Genomic DNA, 21,730 nt, shown 5'->3' with positions numbered 1-21,730 from the left:
GGCCATGTCTGAGGAGGTGGGTATACAGCCTTGAACGAGACAGACCCACTGTGACTTAGGAGGCTTATGACCTGGCACAGAAGGCAAAGAAGGAGCAGTCCCAGCAGTGAGGGGTGTGGTGGGGGTGCAGGCTGGGTCCCCTACCCAGCTGAAGGGGGCCGGAAGGGGGGACAGCCTTGCCAAAGAAGTCCTGTACAGGCTAAGGTTCGAAGGTGCAGAGAGAGTGTCCCAGGTGGGGGGACAGCGTGTCCTGAAACCAGTGAGAAAGCATTTTCTCAAGGGTCCCTCATAGGGAGAACTGGGAGGAATTTCAGAGTCCAAGCCCTCCGCTGACAGATCGTAACCCAGCAGCCCATGGAACAGATCTGGCCTGTAGGTGTGTTTTGTTTGGCCCGCGCAAGTTTTGCTTTAATTTGAATGAGTTGCCAACATTTTACCTCAAATCTGTAGTCCCGGCTTCCCTCGGTCAGCGGGAAGGCCGTCCACACGTGGCCTGCATCCCCGCGTGGCGACAGTCAGCTGGTGCTCCGGAGCAGCCGGCCGCTCCACACAAGGGTGCACAGCCCCAGCCCCTGAGCCTTCCAGTGTGAGGCCTCTGCTCGATGCTGGCCGAGGGCCGGCACTTCCATTTCTCCATCACAAAAGGACAGTGAATCCCGTGGCCTGGAGGCTACCTGTGCGCACTGGGCAAGAGCACAGGGGACAGGGCCAGTGCTGGTGTGGGGTCCCTCAGCCTGAAGTGGCCCTTCACGTGGGGGCTGTTCCAGGGCTGCTTTTCTCAGATCTTCCCTTGTCTTTGTAGCTAAAGCCCAGAAGATTGAAATGGACAAATTGGAAAAGGCCAAAAAGGAACGAACCAAAGTAAGTGACGGATGAATGTTCTGGTGGGAGGGGCGGGTACGTGCAGTGTTGTTGCCCAGCCCTCACCTTCGGCTTGGGGTGCCTCTCAGGTGCTTCCACTTGGTTTCCTGGGGTCTTGTGGTTTGCTGCGCTGTACCCTCCCCCTGCTCCCCTCACAGCCACTCTGCCCTGCTGGCTCTCACTGCTGGCGTCCGGGTCCTCCCCGGCCTGATAGACTGGCAGGTCTTCCTTCTGAGAGCGCTTTCCTGGCCTCCAGATCTGATGTCCGCAGTCCGCCTCACTGCCTCCTTGTAGGTCCCATGTCCAGTGGCCAGGTGACCCCTTATTTTAGGGCCCTGAGCACCACTTCTTCCCAAGCAGCACGGTCTGAATTCTTTGGGGAACAGAAATTTGACGCTGAGACTGAATGTCCTCAGGGCACCACCTGAGCCTCCAGGTTGCCTCCCGACCCCCAGGCAGGGGCTGCAGCCCTGGTGTGCTGGCAGCTCTCGGAGCGGCTGCTGGGGTGATGACCGTTCTAGCCCTTTCCCTCCCCATTCCAAACCCCAAGCTTAGTGTGGGCCATGTCTGCAGCACCCGGGAACGAAAGCTGTGCTTCTGTGCGGGTGGGTCCACCTCCACCCAGAATGTGAGGCAGGGCAGCAAGTTGGTTTGCCCTGCATGTGCAGAAACTTGGTGACACCGGGAGCATTGTTCTGTCTGTCTGGAAGGCTCTCCTCGGAGCGCCTGGGTGGCTCAGTCGGTTAAGTCAGACCAGGACCTTTGGCTCTGGTCAAGATCTGAGGGTCCTGGCATCGAGCCCCACTTCACCCTCTGCCTGCCGCTCCCCCTGCTTGTGCTCGCTCTCTATCTCACTCTCTGTCAGATAAATAGATAAAATCTTTAAAAAAAAAAAAAAAAAAGGAAGAGTCTCCTCAAAGTAGTAAAAATAGGTCCTCTCTCTCCGTCTTCCTCTGCCCCTCCCCACTCCTAATAAATAAAAGGGCCCCCTGGGTGGCTCAGTCAGTTAAACATCCAACTCTTGATTTTGGCTCAGGTCCGGATCTTAGGGTTGTGAGATCGAGCCCCAGGTCCGCTCCATGCTGGGTGTGGCACCTGCTTGAGACTCTCTCTCTCCCTCTCCCCCGCAGCTTAAAAAAAAAAAAAGGTAGTGAGCCGGCAGAAGGACGTGGATAAACAGTTGGGCACCGCCCTTACCTCTTTTCTCTGTCCCTCCAGATCGAGTTTGTGACAGGCACCAAGAAAGGTACCACGACCAACGCCACAGCCACTACCACCACCACGGCCAGCACAGCGGTGGCAGGTAGAAGGCAACTCGTCCGCTTCCAGCCGCACCACCGACAGAGCGAGGGTTTCCCTGCCTTGTTTGGGGGCGGGGCCTTGGGGATCTGGGCCTAGGCTCCACCTTGCCGTGCTTTGTCCTGACCCCCGAGCTTGTTAAGGCCTCTTGGGAGCCTGGGCTGCGGTCCCCCATTCACTGGCTGCCCCTCACATTTCTGTGGCTGGGCCCCCAGACTCTGACCGCGGGCCCTGCTAGAGAAGGGAGTGTTGCTATTTGGTTTGTCTTGGTCCTGATGCCTCCCTTGCCTTGTTCCAGATGCCCAGAAGAGGAAGAGCAAGTGGGACTCGGCCATCCCAGTGACGACGATAGCCCAGCCCACCATCCTCACCACCACGGCCACCCTGCCCGCTGTCGTCACAGTGACCACCAGTGCCAGTGGCTCCAAGACCACGGTCATCTCTGCCGTGGGCACCATCGTGAAAAAGGCCAAGCAGTGACGTGAGGGCCCAGCTTGGGGTGGCTTGGACGTTCTCTGAGGGGAGCTGCCTCTGCAGGACCTGAGGAGACTGTGCAACCCGGCGACCGACGTCGGTGCCGAGGTGCCGCCTTGTTGACTTCAGGACTGGGATCTGCTCCCAGATTCCACCCCACGAGAACCCTCTGTGTGGCAGCCCAGACAGGAAGGGGCCATTGCCACAGAGGAGGCAGCTGCCGTGGACAGTGTCCACAGAGGAGTCCGGTGCCCTCTCAGAAGCGCCATATTCTCACATCTCGGGCCTCTTGGCTGCACGGGCCTCTTCCGTGCTCTGTTCTGAGGCAGAAGTGGAAGTTCTGAGTGCCCTCTCCAGCTCCTCTTGTTGGGGTGACTACCTCAAGGTTGGTAGTAGAGCAGCCGAAGCCCGTGGCACTAGTCCGTGGGGGTGGCCCAGGAAGTTGCCGTGGTCGTTCCCAGCATCTGCCTCTCGGCGCGGGCAGGCGGGAGTCCAGACAGTCGGGGCGGAGGGGGTGCTGTTCCCGCTCTGCGCTGCCCTGACCCTGAAACCCGGCCAGTTCTCCGACAAGAGCCGAGGCCTCGGGGGTATTGAGCCCTCCCCGACCACTTTTTAGACACACCCCAGCTTTTGAAGTCAAGCCAGTTACCAGAAGGCCTGAGTTGGATCCCCAGCCCATGCAGGGAGCCCGGGAGGCCTGAGCGCCTGGCCAGGGCTGCCCCGGTGCCTCAGTGCCCAGCGAGCGCGGCCAGCAGGCTCCCCGCGGTGTGCAGCATGAATCACCTCCTGCCCCGGCCGGCGGCAGCTCATTGTTTACCTGGAAGCCAGGCTCTTGGCAGGCTCCTGCCACCCCACCTTTCCTGTGCCTGTTATCTCTGCCCCACAGCAGTGCCTGGGCAGCGCCTGCGGCCGCCAGGTCCCCCTTAAAGCCAAAACCGAATTTCCCAGCCGCTGTTGGCCCAAGAGTCCGGAGGGAATTCACTCGCCTTCCTTGCTCCTTGGCCACTCTCCAGGCCCGCGGAAGGGCTCCGTGTCAGAGAGGGAAGCCGGGCTGTGAAGAGCCGTGTTGCTTCGGTGGCACGGGCGGAGGGTTAGGAAGGAGGTGCTACGATGACATCTGGTAACTGCTTCGTCACCAGAGAAGTAGGATGATCCTGCCCCTGTCCCCAAAATCACTGTTGACCCACGGGCATCCCTTCCCCCCTCGCCCCCCTCCACACACAGGCGCTGAGAGGGGTCAGTGGTCACCCTCCCCTCTTTTGATGGGACTTAGCAACCCTGGAGAGGAGCTGCGACTTCCAGCGGAGGCCCCTCCATAGTGCAAGGGCACCGGGGCTTGTGTGGGAGGCCGTGCGGTGCCGTGGGAGTGGCCGGCATACACCTGGCACCTCTGCTCTGGATCCTGGCTTAGACAAGTTGTGTTTTAGTTGTGTGTCCTGGGCCCTTATCTCTGTGAGGCTTCCCTATCGGATCCCCGGAATAAAGCTTCCTAAGGCAACTGTGAGGCGTCCGTGAACTGATTTATGTAAGAGCTGTATAAATGTGAAGTACAACTGTTTGTTGCTGGCCCATCCGGTTCCTTCATTTAGACCAAGGAGAGAAGCAGACTCCACAGCTGATAAGACTGGCCAGGGTCATGGCCCTTGGCTATCCTCTGGGCACCCCCTGCCCTGCCCCCGAGCAGTAATGACCACTCACCCAATGAGTTGGGCAGCCCCAGGCGGCCATGCTGTTCCCCTTAGAAGCCTTGTGAGTTGGGTCAAGGCCTCAGATCCCTCTGAATTTGACTTTACTCTTCCGTAAGACAGGATTAGTTCCTGTCCACCTTAGTCCCACTGAGGGTAGCATGGGGTCAAATGACTAGTTCCTTTCTGTGGAGACTGGATGTTGCAGGCACTAGGGACCTAAGTGATTTCTGCCTGGTTGGCCCCTGCTCACAAAGAACTCAGTCTGGACAGATTGAACTCTGTCCCAGCCACCCAGGCACCCCTGCCCTCTTCCTATAGTTCTAACCTGGGGTGATGACCTCAGAATCCATCCCGGGCCAACAGCTCCATACCTGGGATCTTGTGCTGTCCCCACATCACATGGGCCCCTTGGGAAGCCCCTTCCCCGCCGCCATCCTTCTGCTTAGTTCTGGCCCTCATCCCTCTCATGGCAGTTTGCTCCGACCTCGTCTGTATGTTGTCTCAGCCTCCCTACTCCCATCCAAGCCCCATCTGGCCTCATCCTACACCCCCCTCACCATGGGGCTCTCACCAGGTCACATGGTCCCCTGCTTTCCACCCAAGAGTCCCCCCCTTCAGTGTGGCAATGCAAGGCTGCCAACAGCCTCGCCACTGCCAGCCTCCCGGCCTCCAGGTCTTCTCTACTGCCCTTTACCTGTCTCCACCCGGGCACCTGCGGCACTTCCAGATGCAGCTCAGGCTTTCCCTCCCAGACTCCCCCCGGGCGTTCCTCACTCCCTTCTCCGAGCCTTGTAACTTCTGCATACACGTTGCAGGGCTGAGACCACTCGGGTCTCCTGGTTCTCTTTGTGAGTGGACAGAGAGTGGTCAACGAGGCTGTGGCCCAAGTGCCCAGGTGATTGGAGGAACAGAGGGATGGAAGGAGAGGTGGTTTTCGCCCCCTTGGTCACTGGACTGAAAGCTCCCGACCCTTGTGCCCCGCCCTCCCAGCTTCCTCTTGTAGATCGTCCACACATTGGCAATTGCTGGGGCTCAGTCATGGGCACAGGAAGGTTCATTATCCCCTCTAATTTTGTATATGTTTAAAATCTCTGGGGGTGCCTGGGTGGCGGAGTCCCGGGATCGAGTCCCACTTCGGGCTCCCTGCTCAGTGGGAAGTCTGCTTCTCCCTCTGCTCCTCAATCCCCACTCTCCTACTGTCTCTCTCAAATAAATAAAATCTTTAAAAAATAAGATCTGTTCGGGCGCCTGGGTGGCTCAGTCATTAAGCATCTGCCTTCGGCTCAGGTCATGATCCCAGGGTGCTGGGATCGAGCCCCACATCGGGCTCCCTGCTCCGCGGGAAGCCTGCTTTTCCCTCTCCCGCTCCCCCTGCTTGTGTTCCCTCTCTCGCTGTGTCTCTGTCAAATAAATAAATAAAATCTTTTAAAAAAAAAAGAAAAGAAAAAGGCCTGTCGAGCCAGAAAAAAGAATGAGGAAGATCTCCATGGACAGATTTGGAGTGATCTTGAGGAGAGATAAAATGAAAAGGGCAAGGTGCAGAACACTGCAGTAATATGCCTTTTATGAAGAAAGGAAGGGAACACAAAACAAAAGTAAGAGAAAAGAGATAAAAGAATAAAATCTAAGAAATTAAGAAAATTCTCTATTGTTAAATTTGTATTGGAAATATCAGTATGAACTCATGATTCAAAAAAAAACTTCCAGGGCGCCTGGGTGGCTCAGTCTTAGTTAAGTGTCTGTCTTCGGCTCAGGTCATGGTCCCAGGGTCCTGGGATCCAGCCCCACGTCGGGCTCCCTGGGGAGTCTGCTTCTCTCTCTCCCCTCTGCTTGTGCTCTTGCTTGAACTCTCTCTCTGAAATAAATAAAATCCTTTTTTTAATTCAAAAAAATTTATTATTTGATAGAGACAGCGAGAGAGGGAACACAAGCAGGGGGAGTGGGAGAGGGAGAAGCAGGCTTCCCGCTGAACAGGGAGCCCGAAGCGGGGCTCTATCCCAGGACCCTGGGACCGTGACCTGAGCCGAAGGCAGACACTTAACAAAGACTGAGCTATAGCACCCGGATCTTGACCTCTAAAGGGGCCAGGGCTCCTTAGAGAAAGGAATCTTCGTTCCCAGAATCTAAGTTGTGACTGGGGCAGTTTGTTACAGAAAGCAAAGAAGACTAACAGGTGTTTCAAAGGTCAATCAAACTGGTTTAAAGGGATCTCCCACTGGCCAAATGTGATGAAATCTGAACATTCAGAAAGAACGCAATTATGTCAAAAAGGAAAAACCCCCGGGGCACCTGGGTGGCTCAGTCAACTGGTTAAGCGTCTGCCTTCGGCTCAGGTCATGATCCCAGGGTCCTGGGATCGAGCCCCGCATCAGGCTCCCTGCTCGACGGGAAGCCTGCTTCTCCCTCTCCCACTCCCCCTGCCTGTGTTCCCTCTCTTGCTGTGTCTCTCTCTGTCAAATAAATAAATAAAATCTTAAAAAAAAAAAAACCCTTGTTTTCTGTACACTACGACTCACAACACCCACGAAACACTTCTGACACCAAATGTATGGGCTTTCCACATCATGTAATTCTGACACCAACTGCCTGTAGTTTGTGAGAGCTTTGTCCGACAAGAGGGGGGACCCACCACTCAAATGCTAATTGTAGGGCTGGGCCTCTGATACTTCTGAACAACTGGCTATAAATTGGGGGGTCCCATGACCCGCTCCTCAGACTCAATAATTGGCTAGAATGGCTCACAGGACTCAGGAAAACGGTTTACTTAATGGATTACTGGTTTATAAAAGAATACAACTAAGGAAGAGCCAGATAGAAGAGATGCATAGAGGCTCAGTATGGAGCAAGGGGCTTGGAGCTTCCATGCCTTCTCTGGGCACACCAGCCTGCCAGCAGGCCAGGTGTTCAGCAACCTGGGAGCTCTCTGAACCCTCTTTGGTTAAGATGTTCATGGCGGCTTCATTACTAGGCGTGATGGATTAAATCATTGGACTATTAGTGATGGAACTGAATCTCCAGCTCCTCCCCCTCCTCCCCAGAGGTCCGTAGGGGCAGGGGTAGGGGTGGGGGAGTGTTGAAGCCAAAAGTTCCAACTCTAATCACGTGGTTGGTTCCCCTGACAACGAGCGCCCCTATCCTTCGTGGCTTTCCAAAAGTCACCTTATTAACATAAACTCTGTAGTGGTTGAAAGGGGCCTGTTATGAATAACAAAAGACACTCCTTTCACCTTTATCACTCCAGAGCTGCCCCAGGAACCATGGACAATGACCAAATATAGATCTCTTATATCACATCACCATTGTACACTATTTTTTTTTGAAGATTTTATTTATTTATTTGACACAGACACAGCGAGAGAGGGAACACAAGCGGGGGAGTGGGAGAGGGAGAAGCAGGCTTCCCGCGGAGCAGGGAGCCCGATGCGGGGCTCGATCCCGGGACCCTGGGACCATGACCTGAGCCAAAGGCAGCTGCTTAACTGACTGAGCCACCCAGTTGTCCCAATAAATAAAAGCCTGATTAGATTTAGGTGAAACATTTTTGGCAAAGATGGTCCTAGATGGTGCTGGGTGTGTTTTATTGGCTGGCACATGTTATCAGCTGCCTCACTGTTAGTGATTATTAAGGAAATGACTGCCATCTCTCTCCATTGTAAAAATACATTATTTACTTTGTCATTAAGAAGTAAGCTAGAGGGGATGATGATGCTTTGTCACTCTGCCCACTTCCCAGCAAACTTTCACTGAGTGGTTTTAGTCAGCATTCCTTGTTGATCTTTGCCTGAGTTTGGAGGTTGAAGAATGGTGATTTTCTGCTTCTACATTAATAGAAGCTATCCTTCTGATTAAAAAAGAAAAATAGGGCGCCTGGGTGGCTCAGTTGGTTAAGCGACTGCCTTCAGCTCAGGTCATGATCCTGGAGTCCTGGGATCGAGTCCCACATCGGGCTCCCTGCTCAGCGGGGAGTCTGCTTCTCCCTCTGACCCTCTTCCCTCTCATGCTCTCTGTCTCTCATTCTCTCTCTCTCAAATAAATAAATAAAATGTTTAGAAAAAAAGAAAAGAAAAAGAAAAAAGAAAAATAAAAGTTCCCTTCATCAACAGGGGATGAACTATGTGCCTCCAAAAATGTAGGATATGCCTGACTCAGTCAGTAGAGAATGTAACTCCTGATCTCGGGATTGTGAGTTCAAGCCCTACATTGGGTGTGTGTGTGGAGCTTACTTAAAAAAATTAATAAAAAAAAAAAAAAAACCTAAGTCCTCCAAAATACAGGATAAATGCTTCTTTTTGGGTTATAGAAACTTTTATTTTACCTTTTATTTTTTATTATTTCGTGTTTTATTGAACAGGTCTGAAATGTAAAGCTAAAATAGGACCTTTTTTTTTTTAAAGTAGGCTCTATGCCCAGCATGGGACATGAACTCACAACCCTGAGATCAAGACCTGAGTGGAAACCAAGAGTCACTTAGCTGACTGAGCCACCCAGGCACCCCTAAAATAGGACTTTAAGGGGGCATCTGGCTGGCTTGGTACAGAAGCACCATGTTGCGGGTAGAGACTACTTAAAAATAAAATCTTTAGGGGTGCTGGGTGGCTCAGTCGGTTAAGCGTCTGCCTTCGGATCAGGTTGTGATCCCAGAGTCTTGGGATCGAGCCCCGCATTGGGCTCCCAGCTCGGCGGAGAGCCTGCTTCTCCCTCTCCCTCTGCCTGCCGCTTCCCCTGCTTGTGCTCTCTCTTTCTCTCTGTCAAATAAATAAATAAATAAAATCTTGGGGCCCCTGGGTGGCTCAGGCATTAAGCGTCTGCCTTCGTCTCAGGTCATGGTCCCAGGGTCGTGGGATTCAGCCCCACATCTGGCTCCATGCTCCGTGGAATGCCTGCTTCTCCCTCTCCCACTCCCCCTGCTTGTGTTCCCTCTCTCTCTGTCTCTCTCTGTCAAATAAATAAATAATAAAATCTTTAAAAAAATAAATAAATAAAATCTTTAAAAAAATAAAACTTTAAGAATGTTGACTAATAAAAGGTGGGTAAAGTCCTATTCACACATTTAGTGAGTAGTAAATTAGGAAAATATGTAAAACTTTGGGAATTAGGAAAACCTGTTCAGGATTTAAGGGAGGTCCTCCGTTTCCTACTACAAAAATCTCCCATTGACTAGAGGCTATACAAACAAGAGTGTCGGTTTATGAAAAACTCTGAATTGCACAAAACCCCTTTCGGGAGGAGAAACGGCCAGTTTGCAGCAGGATGGTTTGCCTGCAGGGCAGGGCTGGAGGGCAGGAACACTGCTGGACACTGTGGCTCAGGTCAGGACCTGTAGGTAAGAGCAGGTTGGAGGGGTTAGTGCGTTCACCAAAAGGCTTTGCTTTCCAGTCAGTTTCTAGGATGCTGATGCTTTCCTCAAACAAGGTAGAAACTTTTTTTTTGTTTTTTAAGATTTTATTTATTTGAGAGAGAGAGAGAAAGAGAGAGCACGTGCATGAGCAGGGGGAGGGGTAGAGGGAGAGGGAAAAGCAGACTCCCCACTGAGCAGGAAGCCCCATATGGGGCTTGATTCCAGGACCCTGAGATCATGACCTGAGCAGAAGGCAGACGCTTAACCAACTGAGCCACCCAAGCGCCCCGAGGTAGAAACTTTTAAAAAATCACTATTATTACAAAACAACCCAAAAGATTTTGTGGTAAAAACATATAACATAAAAATTACCGTTTTAATCATTTGTAAATATACAGTTCAACAGTGTTAAGTATATTCACATTGTTGGGCAACAGGTCTCCAGAACTTTTCAACTTGAGAACTGAAACTCTATACCTATTAAACAGCTCCCCATTTCTTTCTCCTCCAGCCCCTGGTTAACTACCATTCTATTTTTTTGTCTCAATGAATTTGACTCCTTTAGAAACCTCATATAAATGGAATCATACAGTATTTGTCTTTCTGTAATTGGCTTATTTCCACTTACCATAATGTCCATCTATGTTGCATGTGGCAAGATTTCCTGCCTTTTTAAGGTTGAATAATATTCTTTAGTATCTAAATACCACATTTGGTTTATCCATCCGTCAATGGGCGTTGGGTTGTTCCCACCCCTTGGAAATTTGAATAGTGCTGCTATATGAACATGGTGTGCAAATAAATCTTCTCCACCCTACTTTCAATTATTTTGGATATATCCCAAAAGTGGGATTGATGGAACACGTGGTAGTCCCGTGTTTAATTTTTTGAGGACCACCATACTATGTTCTAGAGCAGTTGCATCATTTTATAATCCTGTCAATAATGCCCAAAGGGTGAATTCTTTTAACTATCAATTTCAGAGTAAATAGTTAATATATTCCACTCTAATGGTGGCTAATACATTTTTTCTTTTTTTCAAATACTATGCATGAATAATTTTTTTGCATGAATAATTTTTTATTTATTCAATAGTGTACAATGGTAGAGGCACCTGGATGGCTCAGTCGTTAAGCGTCTGCCAGGAAGAGGCAGAGGGAGAAGGCAAAGCTCTCTGCTGAGCAGGGAGCCCGATGTGGGGCTCGATCCTAGGACCCTGAAATCATGACCTGAGCTGAAATCAAGTCAGATGCTTAACTGACTGAGCCACCCAGGTGCCCCTGGGGGAAAAATAATTTAACAAGGGTCTATTGAGCAATCCCCTAGCCCTGGGGAGAGACCAGGCCTAGCAACTGTCCACCTGAGGGGTGTCTATCTCAGTTAGAGAGGTGGTTGACAGTGCGTCTCTAGAATGGTCACCAGACTGTTCTGATCACACATCCACTATTGATCATTTACCTTGTTTATTTGTAGAAACACGTACCACCCTACAATAAGTGATGTACATTGTCAAACACAAAACAGTGGATCATCTGGCATGTCCCTAGAGAGTCTGCAGTCCACTTTGGAGACCCATCGTTTTGTTTGTTTGTTTTTTAAAGATTTTATTTATTTGAGAGAGAGAGAATGAGAGATAGCACGAGAGGGAAGAGGGTCAGAGGGAGAAGCAGACTCCCCGTCGAGCAGGGAGCCCGATGTAGGACTCGATCCCAGGACTCCAGGATCATGACCTGAGCCGAAGGCAGTCGCTTAACCAACTGAGCCACCCAGGCACCCTGGAGACCCGTCGTTAAGCAGAGGGTGCTTGGCTGGCTCTGTCGGGAGAGCATGGGACTCCTGATCTCATAGGCCATGAGTTTAAGCCCTACGTTGGGCATAGAGCTTACTTTATTTATTTATTTTTAATTTTATTTATTTGTCAGGGAGAGAGAGAGCAGGGGGAGTGGCAGGCAGAGGGAGAGGAAGAAGCAGACTCCCCGCTGAGTAGGGGGGACATGGGGCTCGATCCCAGGACCCCGGGATCATGACCTGAGCCGAAGGCAGACACTTTACCAACTGAGCCACCCAGGTGCCCCAAATAAGATCTTAAAAAAAAAAAAAAAAAGACCACTGGTTAGGCCAGCAAGGGAGACTGTGGCTCACACAGTTGCAGGGAGCACTCACGTATCCATGGCACTGCCACATCTGGTCCCACCTGCCCCCATGATCAGTCTGAGAGTTGGCAGTGCACAAGCCTGCTTGCAGACGCTGGGAGGCTTTGTGGCAGTCGCATTTGGTTCAGCCATGCTTTCACTGAGCACCTGCTATGTGACAGGCACTGTGCTAGGTGCTGGAAATTAAAGGATGTGCTAGAGAGCATCCATCCCCGGGGCTCACAGTCTAGTGGGGAACAGAAACCCCTAAACAGATCATTTCAAACCAATATAGCAAATGAGAAGAAAAAGCCATGCCCTGGGGGCAGGGTGGCTACAGGGACACATAATCCAACCAAAGGTGCAGGGAGGTCAAGAGGCTCTCTGGAGCATGTGACATCAACGCAATGCTGTCAAGTGAAAGAAGGATAAACCAGGCTGGTTGGGGGCAGGGGTGTGGGAGAATGGAGACATCCTGAGCAGAGGGCCCAGCCTCCAGCAAAAGCACGGTGGCCGGAAGCTGCATGGTTTCGGCAGAGGGGCTGGGCTGCTAGTCTGGCACTGTTGGCAGGTGGGGCGAGAGAAGGAGACCAGGTTGGGGTCATCGAGCAACTTGAGAGGCTGCAGCTTGAACACGTGTGGCACTTGAAAGACTGCACGCAGAGGACCGCAGGGGTCAGATTTGTGAACCAGCTTGTCAAGAACAACTATAACAATTTGAGTGCCTACTCCATGTCAGGTCGGTGCTGGCCACTTAGTGGGTATTACATTTTAAGGAGGTTTAAGTACCTTGCCTGAGGACACTCAGGGAAGCAGTCCTTACTGGGATCTCCCTCTGGACACAAGTGCAGGCGGGGGGAAGGGGAGGCTGAGCGGACCCAAGGAATGACAGATCGAGCTGGGGCATCCCTGGGCCCGCGCCTTGCGCCGGCACAGGACGGAAGGCATGCGCGTGGTCGATTGCGGGTTTGGCCGTCGGGGCAGCGGGGCTGCTCACAGCCTAGCGTCCGGAGGTGGGAGGGCGGCGGTCGGAGCCGGGGGCTAACAGGCCACCCCCGGCCCCGAGGCTGCCGGACGCCCGAGTCGAGTCTGCAGCCTGGAGGGCTGGGGAGGCGCGGCGCCCGGGGCTGGACTGGAGAGAGGGGAGAGGCTCCTCCCCCGCCGCCATCAGTTGGGGCGCAGGGGCCGGGCGCCGAGGGAGCCGCAGCCTTTTCCGGGGGGCGGGCCCGGCGGCGGCGGCGGCGGCGCCCCGGCTCCTGTCTCGACAGGTGCGCGCCGCGCGCAGGAATGCAGCCGGCCTGACTCACCAGCGCCTCCTTCCCACCTGCCGCCCGCCCCATAAAGCGGTCCCCTCCCCGCGGCCGCCGCCCGCCGCCCGCCGCCCGCCCTCCCTGCCAGCCGCCCTCCGGACAGTCCCGGCTCGCCCGCGCGCTGCAGCCGGAGCGGCCGAGCGGAGCCCAGCGCGGGGAGGGCGCGAGTGCGCGCCAAGGTAGGTCTGGCCTCCGACCGCGGCAGGCGCCAGGGGCTTGGGCGCGGGCCGGCGGCAGTCAGGGGGTCGCCGGGCTGCACCCCGCCCGCCCCTCCAGTGTCCCTGACCGCTGGAGCTGGGCGTCCATTCTGGGACCTCGGAGGCGAGGAGGGGAAAGTGAGTGCCCACCCAGCCTGGCCGGCAAATCAGGGGACCCTTTTGGGAGGCCCGGGTGGCTTTTATTTCGTCAGCTCTTCCCTTCCTAAAGGTTGGCTGACCTTGGCCCCATCCTGCCCAGGGCACATGCCTGGGCTGCCAGGGTGTGCCCCGGGGGGCAGCTGGGGCAGCGGGGCAGTGGAGCCGGACAGGGCTCTTGGCCCTGAGACCTTGGCGCTAAAGGAGGGCAGCAGGGAGAGAGGCCTGAGGGTTGGGTGGGTGTTCGGGAGAAGTGGGCAAAGGCTCGGCAGTGGCTGGCGGGCCTATGGGCTGGGCCCACTGGGGTTTGCAAAGAAGTGGGGGGCAACAGCCACCTACAGGCAAAGGCTCTCCATGTTTGCCGAGGCCTGGCCTGCTGTGTGCAGTGCCACAAGGCCATCTGGGGCCTGGGGAGGTGCTGACTCCCCCCTTGGCCAAGCACATGTTTGCTGAGGTCTGGGGAGTCCCTGACTCTCTTTTTGGCCAAGTACATGCCTGCCCTCCCTTCAAAGTCAGCTCAGGACACCCTTCCTCCAGGAAGCTCTCCTGACCTCATTCAGCAGCCCTGGGAGCTATGCCCACCGCTGCAGCCTCTTCCAGCGCTTGCCCCCTTTCCCACTCAGCAACTGGTGGCCCTCTGGCTGTGGTGCAGGGACTTCCGATGGCTTCTGAAAGCCCGGCTAGGCTCCTTCCCTCCCCAGCACAGCCTGGCCACACCCTGAGCCCCAGGATCTGACAGAGCTGGAAATGAAGGCTGAGAGTCTCTCTCCATGCTGGGGGCTGAGAGAAGAGAGAGAGCTGGGGGACAGTGAGGAAGGGGTGCCTGTCTCCTGGGCCCCGATTTCTTTGGGTGATAGAGCAGCCGAGGGGCCAGGAGATGTGAAAACATGAAGGGCAGGGGCTATGGTGGGCAGGTGCAGATGTGCTAAGCAGGGGTCCTGTGGGATGGGAGGAAGTGTGTTTCCGGGAGAGTCCCAGGGTTGCCTGGAGAGTGCATGTCCTGAGTACCTGGCCCAGCCTGTGGCCACAACCTCCAGTAAGCCCATAATCCTAAATTTTCCATGAAATCTCATTGTTTTTAATGTTGACAGTTACTTTTAAAACTTTTTAAACACAAGTTGAGTCAAACAAAAACACTCTTGAGTGCATAACTAGCCCCCTAACGGCCATCTTATGGCCTCTGAGGATAACAAAGAAGTTAAATGGAGGCGGGTCTGGACTGCCCTGGTCCGGTCCGCGCCCCCCCCCCGCCCCCCCGCCCCCCGCCCCACTGCTGGCTGTGGGATGAGGAAGCCCTGCAGCCTTGTGCCCCATCCCTATCTCCTCATCTGGGAGATGGGGTAATGCAGTCATCCCCCACCGGGTTGCTGCGTAGATGAAATAGCCATCCCGTAGGTGAAGTGCTGGGCCCGTGCCTGCTCTGTGCCCAGCCTGTGGGCACGGGAGGGTGAGTAAGAGCTGGGTTCGGCCTTCCAGTGCCCATACCCGCGTGTATAATGGGCCCCGGGGAGGTCCAGTCTGCAACCTGTATTGTGTAGCATGTGGGTGTGGTGCCTACACCCCAAGGCTGCAGGAAAGTCATTTCCCCCGGCTGGCTCAGGGCTTCCTTACCCCAGGCCCCTCTGAGATGGCAGCTCTTCCCCAGCCTGTGGATGTTTTGGGGCTGCTGATGGCCTCCTGGGAGCCACATGCCTTAGAGGGAGGGAGGCAGGGCCTTCCTGCCCCCTTCCACAGGCTTCCCCAACCCTGGGGAGGTGGCACAGTGTATGTGTGTGTGTGTGTGAGCAGGAGAGGCTTGTAATATAGCTCCAGACTAACTTCTGGAAGGATGATCTGCTCAGGGACCCCGAAAACTCAACTCTGGAGCAGGCAGGGTAGGGGGTAGGGCAGGGGACCCCACCAGTGATGGGCCAGGCAGTCATTGCAGAGCCTAGCTGGGTGCGGCCAGCTCCCTCCTCCCCCCTGCAGGCCCCAGATCTTGGGAGGACCCCCTCTCCCCTTGGCCACACCACCTTCCTTAAAGGGCAATTAGGCCACGACAGAGACTGGGCGGGAGGGTAGAGCCAGGCCCTCAAGGGGCGGCCCCCTGTTGGGGGAGAGCTGACCCAGGCCCACTGGGATCTGAAAGTCAAAGGCAGAATAAGCCTTGCCCTGCCCTCCACGAGATCAGCTTAGGACACCTGGCATGAGCACAAGCTCAAAGCCCATAGTCCTCCATGATGTGAGGTGGGGCCTCCCGGGGCAGGGTGCAGGCCTGCAAGGCATCTAGTCACTCCAGGGAGGGCAAGAGGAATTGGGGGCCCTGGATCCCGCCGTTTGCAGGCTGGGTGGCCTTGGAATACCACTGAAGCTGTCTGAGCCTCGGTTTCCACCCCTGGGCAGTGGGAATGCTAGAGCTCTGACCGGCAGGGACCCGGGCTGGGGAACGTCTTATGTCAGTTATTGCTGTCATTATACAGGCGGAAGAGAATGGCAGGACCGAGTCCCAGCCCGTGGACCAGGCTGCTTCTGGCAGTCCTGCTGGGCGTCAGCTTCCCCGGGGAAATGGGTGAGTCTGGCACGCCTCTGCAACACCCTTCTGGGCGGGGGGGGGCATCCCTGTCAAGGCACTGCCCTCATACAGAGGCCGCCCACAGGGTGTCTTACCCCAACGCTCACTTGGCCATTCAACAAACAACCATGGCCCACTTCAAGGCCTGGGGAGCAGTGAGCCTGAGCCTTGTGGCCCAGAACACCGAGGAAGACTTGCTCTAGAGGCGAGAGAAGCTGCCCACTCAGCGAACTGAGGCACTTGCAGAGTGTTTTTTATGGGAACCTGGAGGAGAGACCGGTGACTCTCTTCCGGTCAGTTCCTACCGATGAAAATTTTGCCTTCAGAGAAGGCTGTGTTGGTAGCCTGGAATAGACCATGGCGGGAACATGGGCAATGCTGCAAGGCAGGACTTCTCCCTCCCCACCAGAGCCAGTGTTAAATACTGACCGCGCACCATCGCCCACCGCACAGGAGGCCACCCATTGTGTGCACTGAGTGTACACAGTAGGTCCTCACTGTGATTTTTTTTATTACAAATTTTCTTTTTTTTTTTTTAAGATTTTATTTATTTATTTGAGAGAGAGAGAGAGAGAGAGAGAGCACACGTGAGCGGGGGGTGGGGGGGAGGGGCAGAGGGAGAAGCAGGCTTCCCGCTGAGCAGGGAGCCCGATGCAGGGCTCGATCCCGGGACCCTGGGATCATGACCTGAGCCGAAGGCAGACGCTTAACTGACTGAGCCACCCAGGCGCCTCCCCCGCTCACTGTGATTTTAACTGAACAGAACCAAAGGGAATCCCAGTAAGCCTTGGGGAAACTCTGGAGTTTTTCTTCATTCATTTATTAACAATTTGCTGTGTGCTGGGCTTGGGCTGGGCTTGGGCTGGGTACTGGGAAACAGCAATAAGCAAGGCAGACACAGTTTCTGTCCCCTGGAGGAGCAGGGGAGGGACAGCCAGGGTGTCCCCACCAGCAAATTGGCCAGCCCTTCCGTCTCAGACTGCACCATCCGGACTTGAGTGCAAAGTTCAGGTGTGAGACCTGACTCTGCCCCAACTATGCCAGGGGGGCAGACCATCTACCCACTGGCCTCCCTTTCCTCCTCCGTAAAGTGAGAGAGAAACCCTGCCTCTCTCCAATGAGGATGCACGCGGGAAAGGGCTTGGTCCCTGGTGAGGTTCATCTCACGGGTCTGCTCATCTCTGCCCTCCAGCGAACCGCTGCAAGAGGGCCCAGGTGAAGAGCTGCACGGAGTGCATCCGCGTGGACAGGGAATGTGCCTACTGCATGGATGAGGTGAGCTGCTATCGCCTGCCTGCTATCCTGAGCCCAGCGCCAGCCCTGGCCTGTTCCCCAACCGGGGTGCCCCACCCCATCATGCCCCACGCCAGGCTCTGGCCAAGTCCACACCTGCTGCACCCTCAGCCCAGCCTTAGGCCGGGCGGGTGTGGAACAGTCAAGGATCAGGAGAGATCCGGGGTTGGGACAGCCAGGCGATGGGCACTGCCCCCCTGACCCCACCTCCTTTGGCCAGATGTTCAAGGAGCGGCGCTGCAACACCCAGGCAGAGCTGCTGGCTGCCGGCTGCCGGTGGGAGAGCATGGTGGTCATGGAGAGCAGCTTCGAGATCACAGAGGTGCCCGGACTGGGGGTCAAGGGAAGTGGGCCCACCCACGTTCAAGGCCGGCTGTTTACAGGGGTCCACTATGTCCACTGGCTGGGCTGAGAGGTTCCCCATCAGGTCTCTGGAGTGACCCTCCAGCCAGCTGTCCCCCTCCCCCGGACACAGGATACCCCGATCAACCCCAACCTGCAGCGCAGCCAGGTGTCGCCCCAGGGGTTACGGGTCCGGCTGCGGCCAGGCGAGGAGAAGCACTTTGAGCTGAAGGTGTTCGAGCCCGAGAAGAGCCCTATGGACCTGTACATCCTCATGGATTTCTCCAACTCCATGTCTGACGATCTGGACAACCTCAAGCAGATGGGAGAGAGACTGGGTATGGCTGGGCCAGCATAGAGGACAGTGGGGTAAGAAACGGAGCGGGTGGCCCCATCCAGCTGGCTGGGCCCCTGCTCAGGAGGCTAGGGCTCAGGATGGCTGTACCCATGCCACAAGGAAGGTTACGATATCTGAGCCCCCCAAGAAATCCCTTCCCTCCCATTCTGAGGCGTGGGTCCTAGCCAGACCCCACTAACCACTCAGGACTTCAGGCTGGGTGGGCAGCAGAGCCCTCTGACCCCGACAAGGAGCACACTCATGGCCATGAGGCTGAGGTTCTCCGGGCTCCTGGCTGCCCCCTCCAACTTGCTCCATGCATGACTCTGGGCCTGCCGAGTCCCATTTCCTTCGTCTGTGAACAGGGACAAGGGCTACTGTGAGCATGAACTGATGTTCACATGCAAGGTATTGACAGGAGGTTATTTTCCCTCTTCCTCCTTCCCGGGCCAGCCCCTGGCCCCCTCTGCTGATGTGGGGGTGTTGGGGCTCAGCTGCCCCCTCTTTTTCCTGTTGACACCCAGCCCAGGTCCTGAGCGAGCTCACTGATGACTACACTATTGGATTTGGCAAGTTTGTGGACAAAGTCAGCGTCCCTCAGACAGACATGAGGCCTGAGAAGTGAGTGACTGAGGGGAGCCGGGGGGCTTAGTCGGTTAAGCATCTGCCTTCGGCTCAGGTCATGATCCCATCGGGCTCCCTGCTCAGCTGGAGAGTCTGGGCATCTGCTCCTCCCTCTCTCTATGTCCCCCCACCCTTGCTCGCTCGCTCGCTCTCAAATAAATAAATACCTTTTTAAAAAATAAAATCTTAAAAGAAAAAAAAAAATGAGTGACCGAGTGGGCAGGGGTTCCAGCCACGGGACCCACCTCCTCGCTACCAGGGCACTTCGAAGTGTTCTGGTTGAAGTGGACCAGTGGGCCACTTTCAGAGAGGGTGGGCACAGGGGCATGGGGGTCTTCTTTCCTGACTCTGTCTCTCTCTCTCTCTCTCTCTCTCCCTCCACCTCTGCCCAGACTGAAGGAGCCCTGGCCCAAAAGCGACGCCCCCTTCTCCTTCAAGAATGTCATCAGCCTGACGGAAAACTTGGAAGAGTTTCGGAATAAACTGCTAGGGGAGCGGATCTCAGGCAACCTGGACGCTCCTGAAGGAGGTTTTGATGCCATCCTGCAGGTGGCCGTGTGCACGGTGAGTGCCAGGGAGAGCCCTGCCCACCCAGACCAGGATTGTGCTTCTTTGCAAGGGCATGAGCTGCCCACCGGCCTGCTCTGGTGTCAGGCCGAGACCCCTATGCCCAAAGACAAGCTAAGACCCTCCAGGGGGCCCGCAATTATAAGCCAGGTGGAGATGTGCTGGGATCCAAGGTCCCCCGGCCTGAGCGGTCAGTCTGCTTTTGTACTGACCAGCGAAGCAGACATGAGTTCTGGGGTTCTGGAATCTTCTGTGCCCTGAAGCCAGCCTACCACCAATCTCCCTGCTAATGCCAGTCTTCCAGGACCCACAGTCTCCAACTGCACCGGGCAGCTAGCTGAAGAGGGCAGTTTTTATGTGCATAGCAGTTTTTTCATTTTGAAAATAATATACCCATCGTATAAACAATTTGGAAAACAAAGAACAGAAATTGCCCATAATTTCACCCCAACCAGCCAGCCAGCCACTTGATATCCCACCAGCATATTTTGTTCCCTTTCCTTACTTTATAGAGCTGGAATCAGTGTACTTTTAATTCTGAAACTTGCTTTTTTTTTTTTCAATTAACACTGTCACGAGCATTTTCACTTGTAATACATAGTTTTCCAAATCCACGCACAGCTGCATCTATTTTAACCGGCCTTTTCTTTTTTTATATATATATTATTTATTTATTTGGGAGGAAGAGAGAGAGCACAAGCAGGGGGAGCTGCAGAGGGAGAGGGAGAAGCAGGCTCCCCACTGAGCAGGGAGCCCGACACAGGGCTTGATCCCAGGACCCAAGCCAAAAGCAGACGCTCAACCGACTAAGCCACCCAGGCTCCCCTGACCAGCCTTTTCATTCAACATTGTAGGTGTACATTTTCCCATGCAGTTAAAATATTTCCTCAGAGTAATTATGAAGCCTGGGGGGCCAGTCGGATGAAGCTAGCTCGGGTCTTGTGCGGTGACCACTGTGTGCACAGACCCCGCCTGCATCCTTCCTGCATCCTCATTGCCGCTTTCCGCTGCCCACCGCCGTGGCTCACGTGCTGTCACGTGCCTTGTCCATGATGGGGGCACGCCGTGAATCCTGTGGCTTAGCTGAGCTCATGTTGGGACCCGCTTCGTCAGTCATACACGACACTGTGACACATGTCCTCAGTAGGCAGCCTGCTCGATGGGCCTCCCCTCCTTGTCCTTCCCAGAGGGACATTGGCTGGCGCCCCGACAGCACCCACCTGCTGGTGTTCTCCACCGAGTCAGCTTTCCACTATGAGGCAGACGGTGTCAACGTGCTGGCCGGCATCATGAGCCGCAATGACGAGGCATGCCACCTGGACTCCTCGGGCACCTATACCCAGTACAAGACGCAGGACTATCCGTCTGTGCCCACCCTGGTGCGCCTGCTTGGCAAACACAACATCATCCCCATCTTTGCTGTCACCAACTACTCCTACAGCTATTACGAGGTGCGGGACGGAGGCCTCCCTGGGCAAGAGGGGGGCGGGAGGGGAGTCCACGGGACTTCTCAGACATCCTCCCTCCCTCCCACTGTTCCTTCCTTCCCAGAGCTTTTGGCTCCCCCAAGGGTGGACCCTCCCTGATGGGAAAGGGAGTTCGTGTGCCCATCCCCCAACCCCACTCCCCAGCAGGTAGGGGTGAGGAGGGCAGGCTCCAGAAGACACCAGGCCTTAGCTTCCCCATCAGCAAAGGGAGGATAACCCCAAAGCTATTGTCCAGATTCAGTGAGCTGATACTTGTTGAAGGCTTAGCCCTGGACTGGCACTGTCTCCCACAGAAGCTGCACACGTACTTCCCTGTCTCCTCACTGGGGGTGCTGCAAGAGGACTCCTCCAACATTGTGGAGTTGCTGCAGGAAGCCTTCAACGTAAGGGCCAGCGTGGGCCCCGGGCGGAGTCCTTCTGGGGCAGGGCTGGGGAGGAGGCAGAATGGGCAACGGAGGGCCCAAGTAAAGGTTGAGAAACAAGATAGGCCAGTGAGGAAGGGCCTCTGCTGTTCCCTGGGGACCCTGAGATGCCCACCTTAGCCTGGCCCCAAGTTCCTGCGGGCTCTGCCACCTTGACCCCCCCCACTCCACCTCAGTGCTCCGTGCAGAGTGGGTGGAGCTCAGCCAGGCCAGGCCAGAGGGGGTGAGCCCAGGCTCCCCCTCCCAGACCACTGATAGCTTGCCCTTCTTCAGCGCATTCGTTCCAACCTGGACATCCGGGCCCTGGAAAGCCCCCGAGGCCTGCGGACAGAGGTCACCTCCAATGACTTACAAAAGACGAATACTGGGTCCTTTCACATCCAGCGGGGGAAAGTGGTAAGCCTCTGGGGTTTTGGGAAGGGGAGGATGGGCACCAGGCCCTGCAAAGGTTGTGGGGGGGTGGTCTGCCTGAGCAGAGGTCAAGAGCGTGGCCTTTATGGCCTCCTGGCTAACTCTTGATCTCGAGGTCATGAGTTTGAGCCCCACGTTGGGCATAGAAATTACTTAATAAAAAAAATTGGGGGGAGGTGCCTGGGTGGCTCAGTCATTAAGCGTCTGCCTTCAGCTCAGGTCATGGTCCCAGGGTCCTGGG

General features: G+C 55.2%; 2 protein-coding genes and 1 long non-coding RNA gene across 6 annotated transcripts in view; 2 read left to right on the top strand and 1 right to left on the bottom strand.

Moving 5' to 3' along the window:
* Positions 1–4,132, top strand: part of SAP30BP (SAP30 binding protein) — a 36,166-nt gene extending 32,034 nt beyond the window's left edge. Inside the window, exons 9-11 of the mRNA XM_025860037.2 lie at positions 803–861; positions 2,080–2,164; positions 2,459–4,132. Coding sequence (XP_025715822.1) covers positions 803–861; positions 2,080–2,164; positions 2,459–2,640 — 326 coding nt within the window. The 3' untranslated portion in view covers positions 2,641–4,132. The remainder of the gene's footprint in view (positions 1–802; positions 862–2,079; positions 2,165–2,458) is intronic.
* Positions 4,133–13,055: 8,923 nt separating this feature from the next.
* The window catches only part of ITGB4 (integrin subunit beta 4), a 30,962-nt gene continuing 22,287 nt past the window's right edge, over positions 13,056–21,730 (top strand). For 2 of the 4 annotated variants that reach the window (XM_073886162.1, XM_025860035.2), the window contains exons 1-10: positions 13,057–13,281; positions 15,915–16,003; positions 17,199–17,281; positions 17,520–17,621; positions 17,775–17,979; positions 18,503–18,599; positions 18,995–19,166; positions 20,357–20,620; positions 20,950–21,039; positions 21,352–21,474. In XM_073886162.1, the coding sequence (XP_073742263.1) occupies positions 15,925–16,003; positions 17,199–17,281; positions 17,520–17,621; positions 17,775–17,979; positions 18,503–18,599; positions 18,995–19,166; positions 20,357–20,620; positions 20,950–21,039; positions 21,352–21,474 (1,215 nt within the window). In that variant the 5' untranslated portion in view covers positions 13,057–13,281; positions 15,915–15,924. Of the gene's footprint in view, positions 13,282–15,914; positions 16,004–17,198; positions 17,282–17,519; positions 17,622–17,774; positions 17,980–18,502; positions 18,600–18,994; positions 19,167–20,356; positions 20,621–20,949; positions 21,040–21,351; positions 21,475–21,730 lie in introns of all 4 variants that reach the window. The other 2 variants (XM_073886161.1, XM_025860033.2) reach the window with 2 other exon arrangements.
* Positions 19,876–21,368, bottom strand: LOC112814465 (uncharacterized). Its single transcript, XR_003205772.2, has 3 exons — positions 20,965–21,368; positions 20,390–20,502; positions 19,876–20,294 (listed from the first exon to the last, which is right to left on the bottom strand). It is a non-coding gene; the product is annotated as an uncharacterized lncRNA (long non-coding RNA).

Source organism: Callorhinus ursinus, unplaced genomic scaffold (assembly GCF_003265705.2).
Source record: "Callorhinus ursinus isolate GAN/ISIS: 27379988/994484 unplaced genomic scaffold, GSC_fseal_2.0 scaffold68, whole genome shotgun sequence".
Lineage (NCBI taxonomy): Eukaryota > Metazoa > Chordata > Mammalia > Carnivora > Otariidae > Callorhinus > Callorhinus ursinus.
The sequence above is the reverse complement of the archived record's forward strand: the minus strand, read 5'-3'. Positions and strand labels throughout refer to the sequence as shown.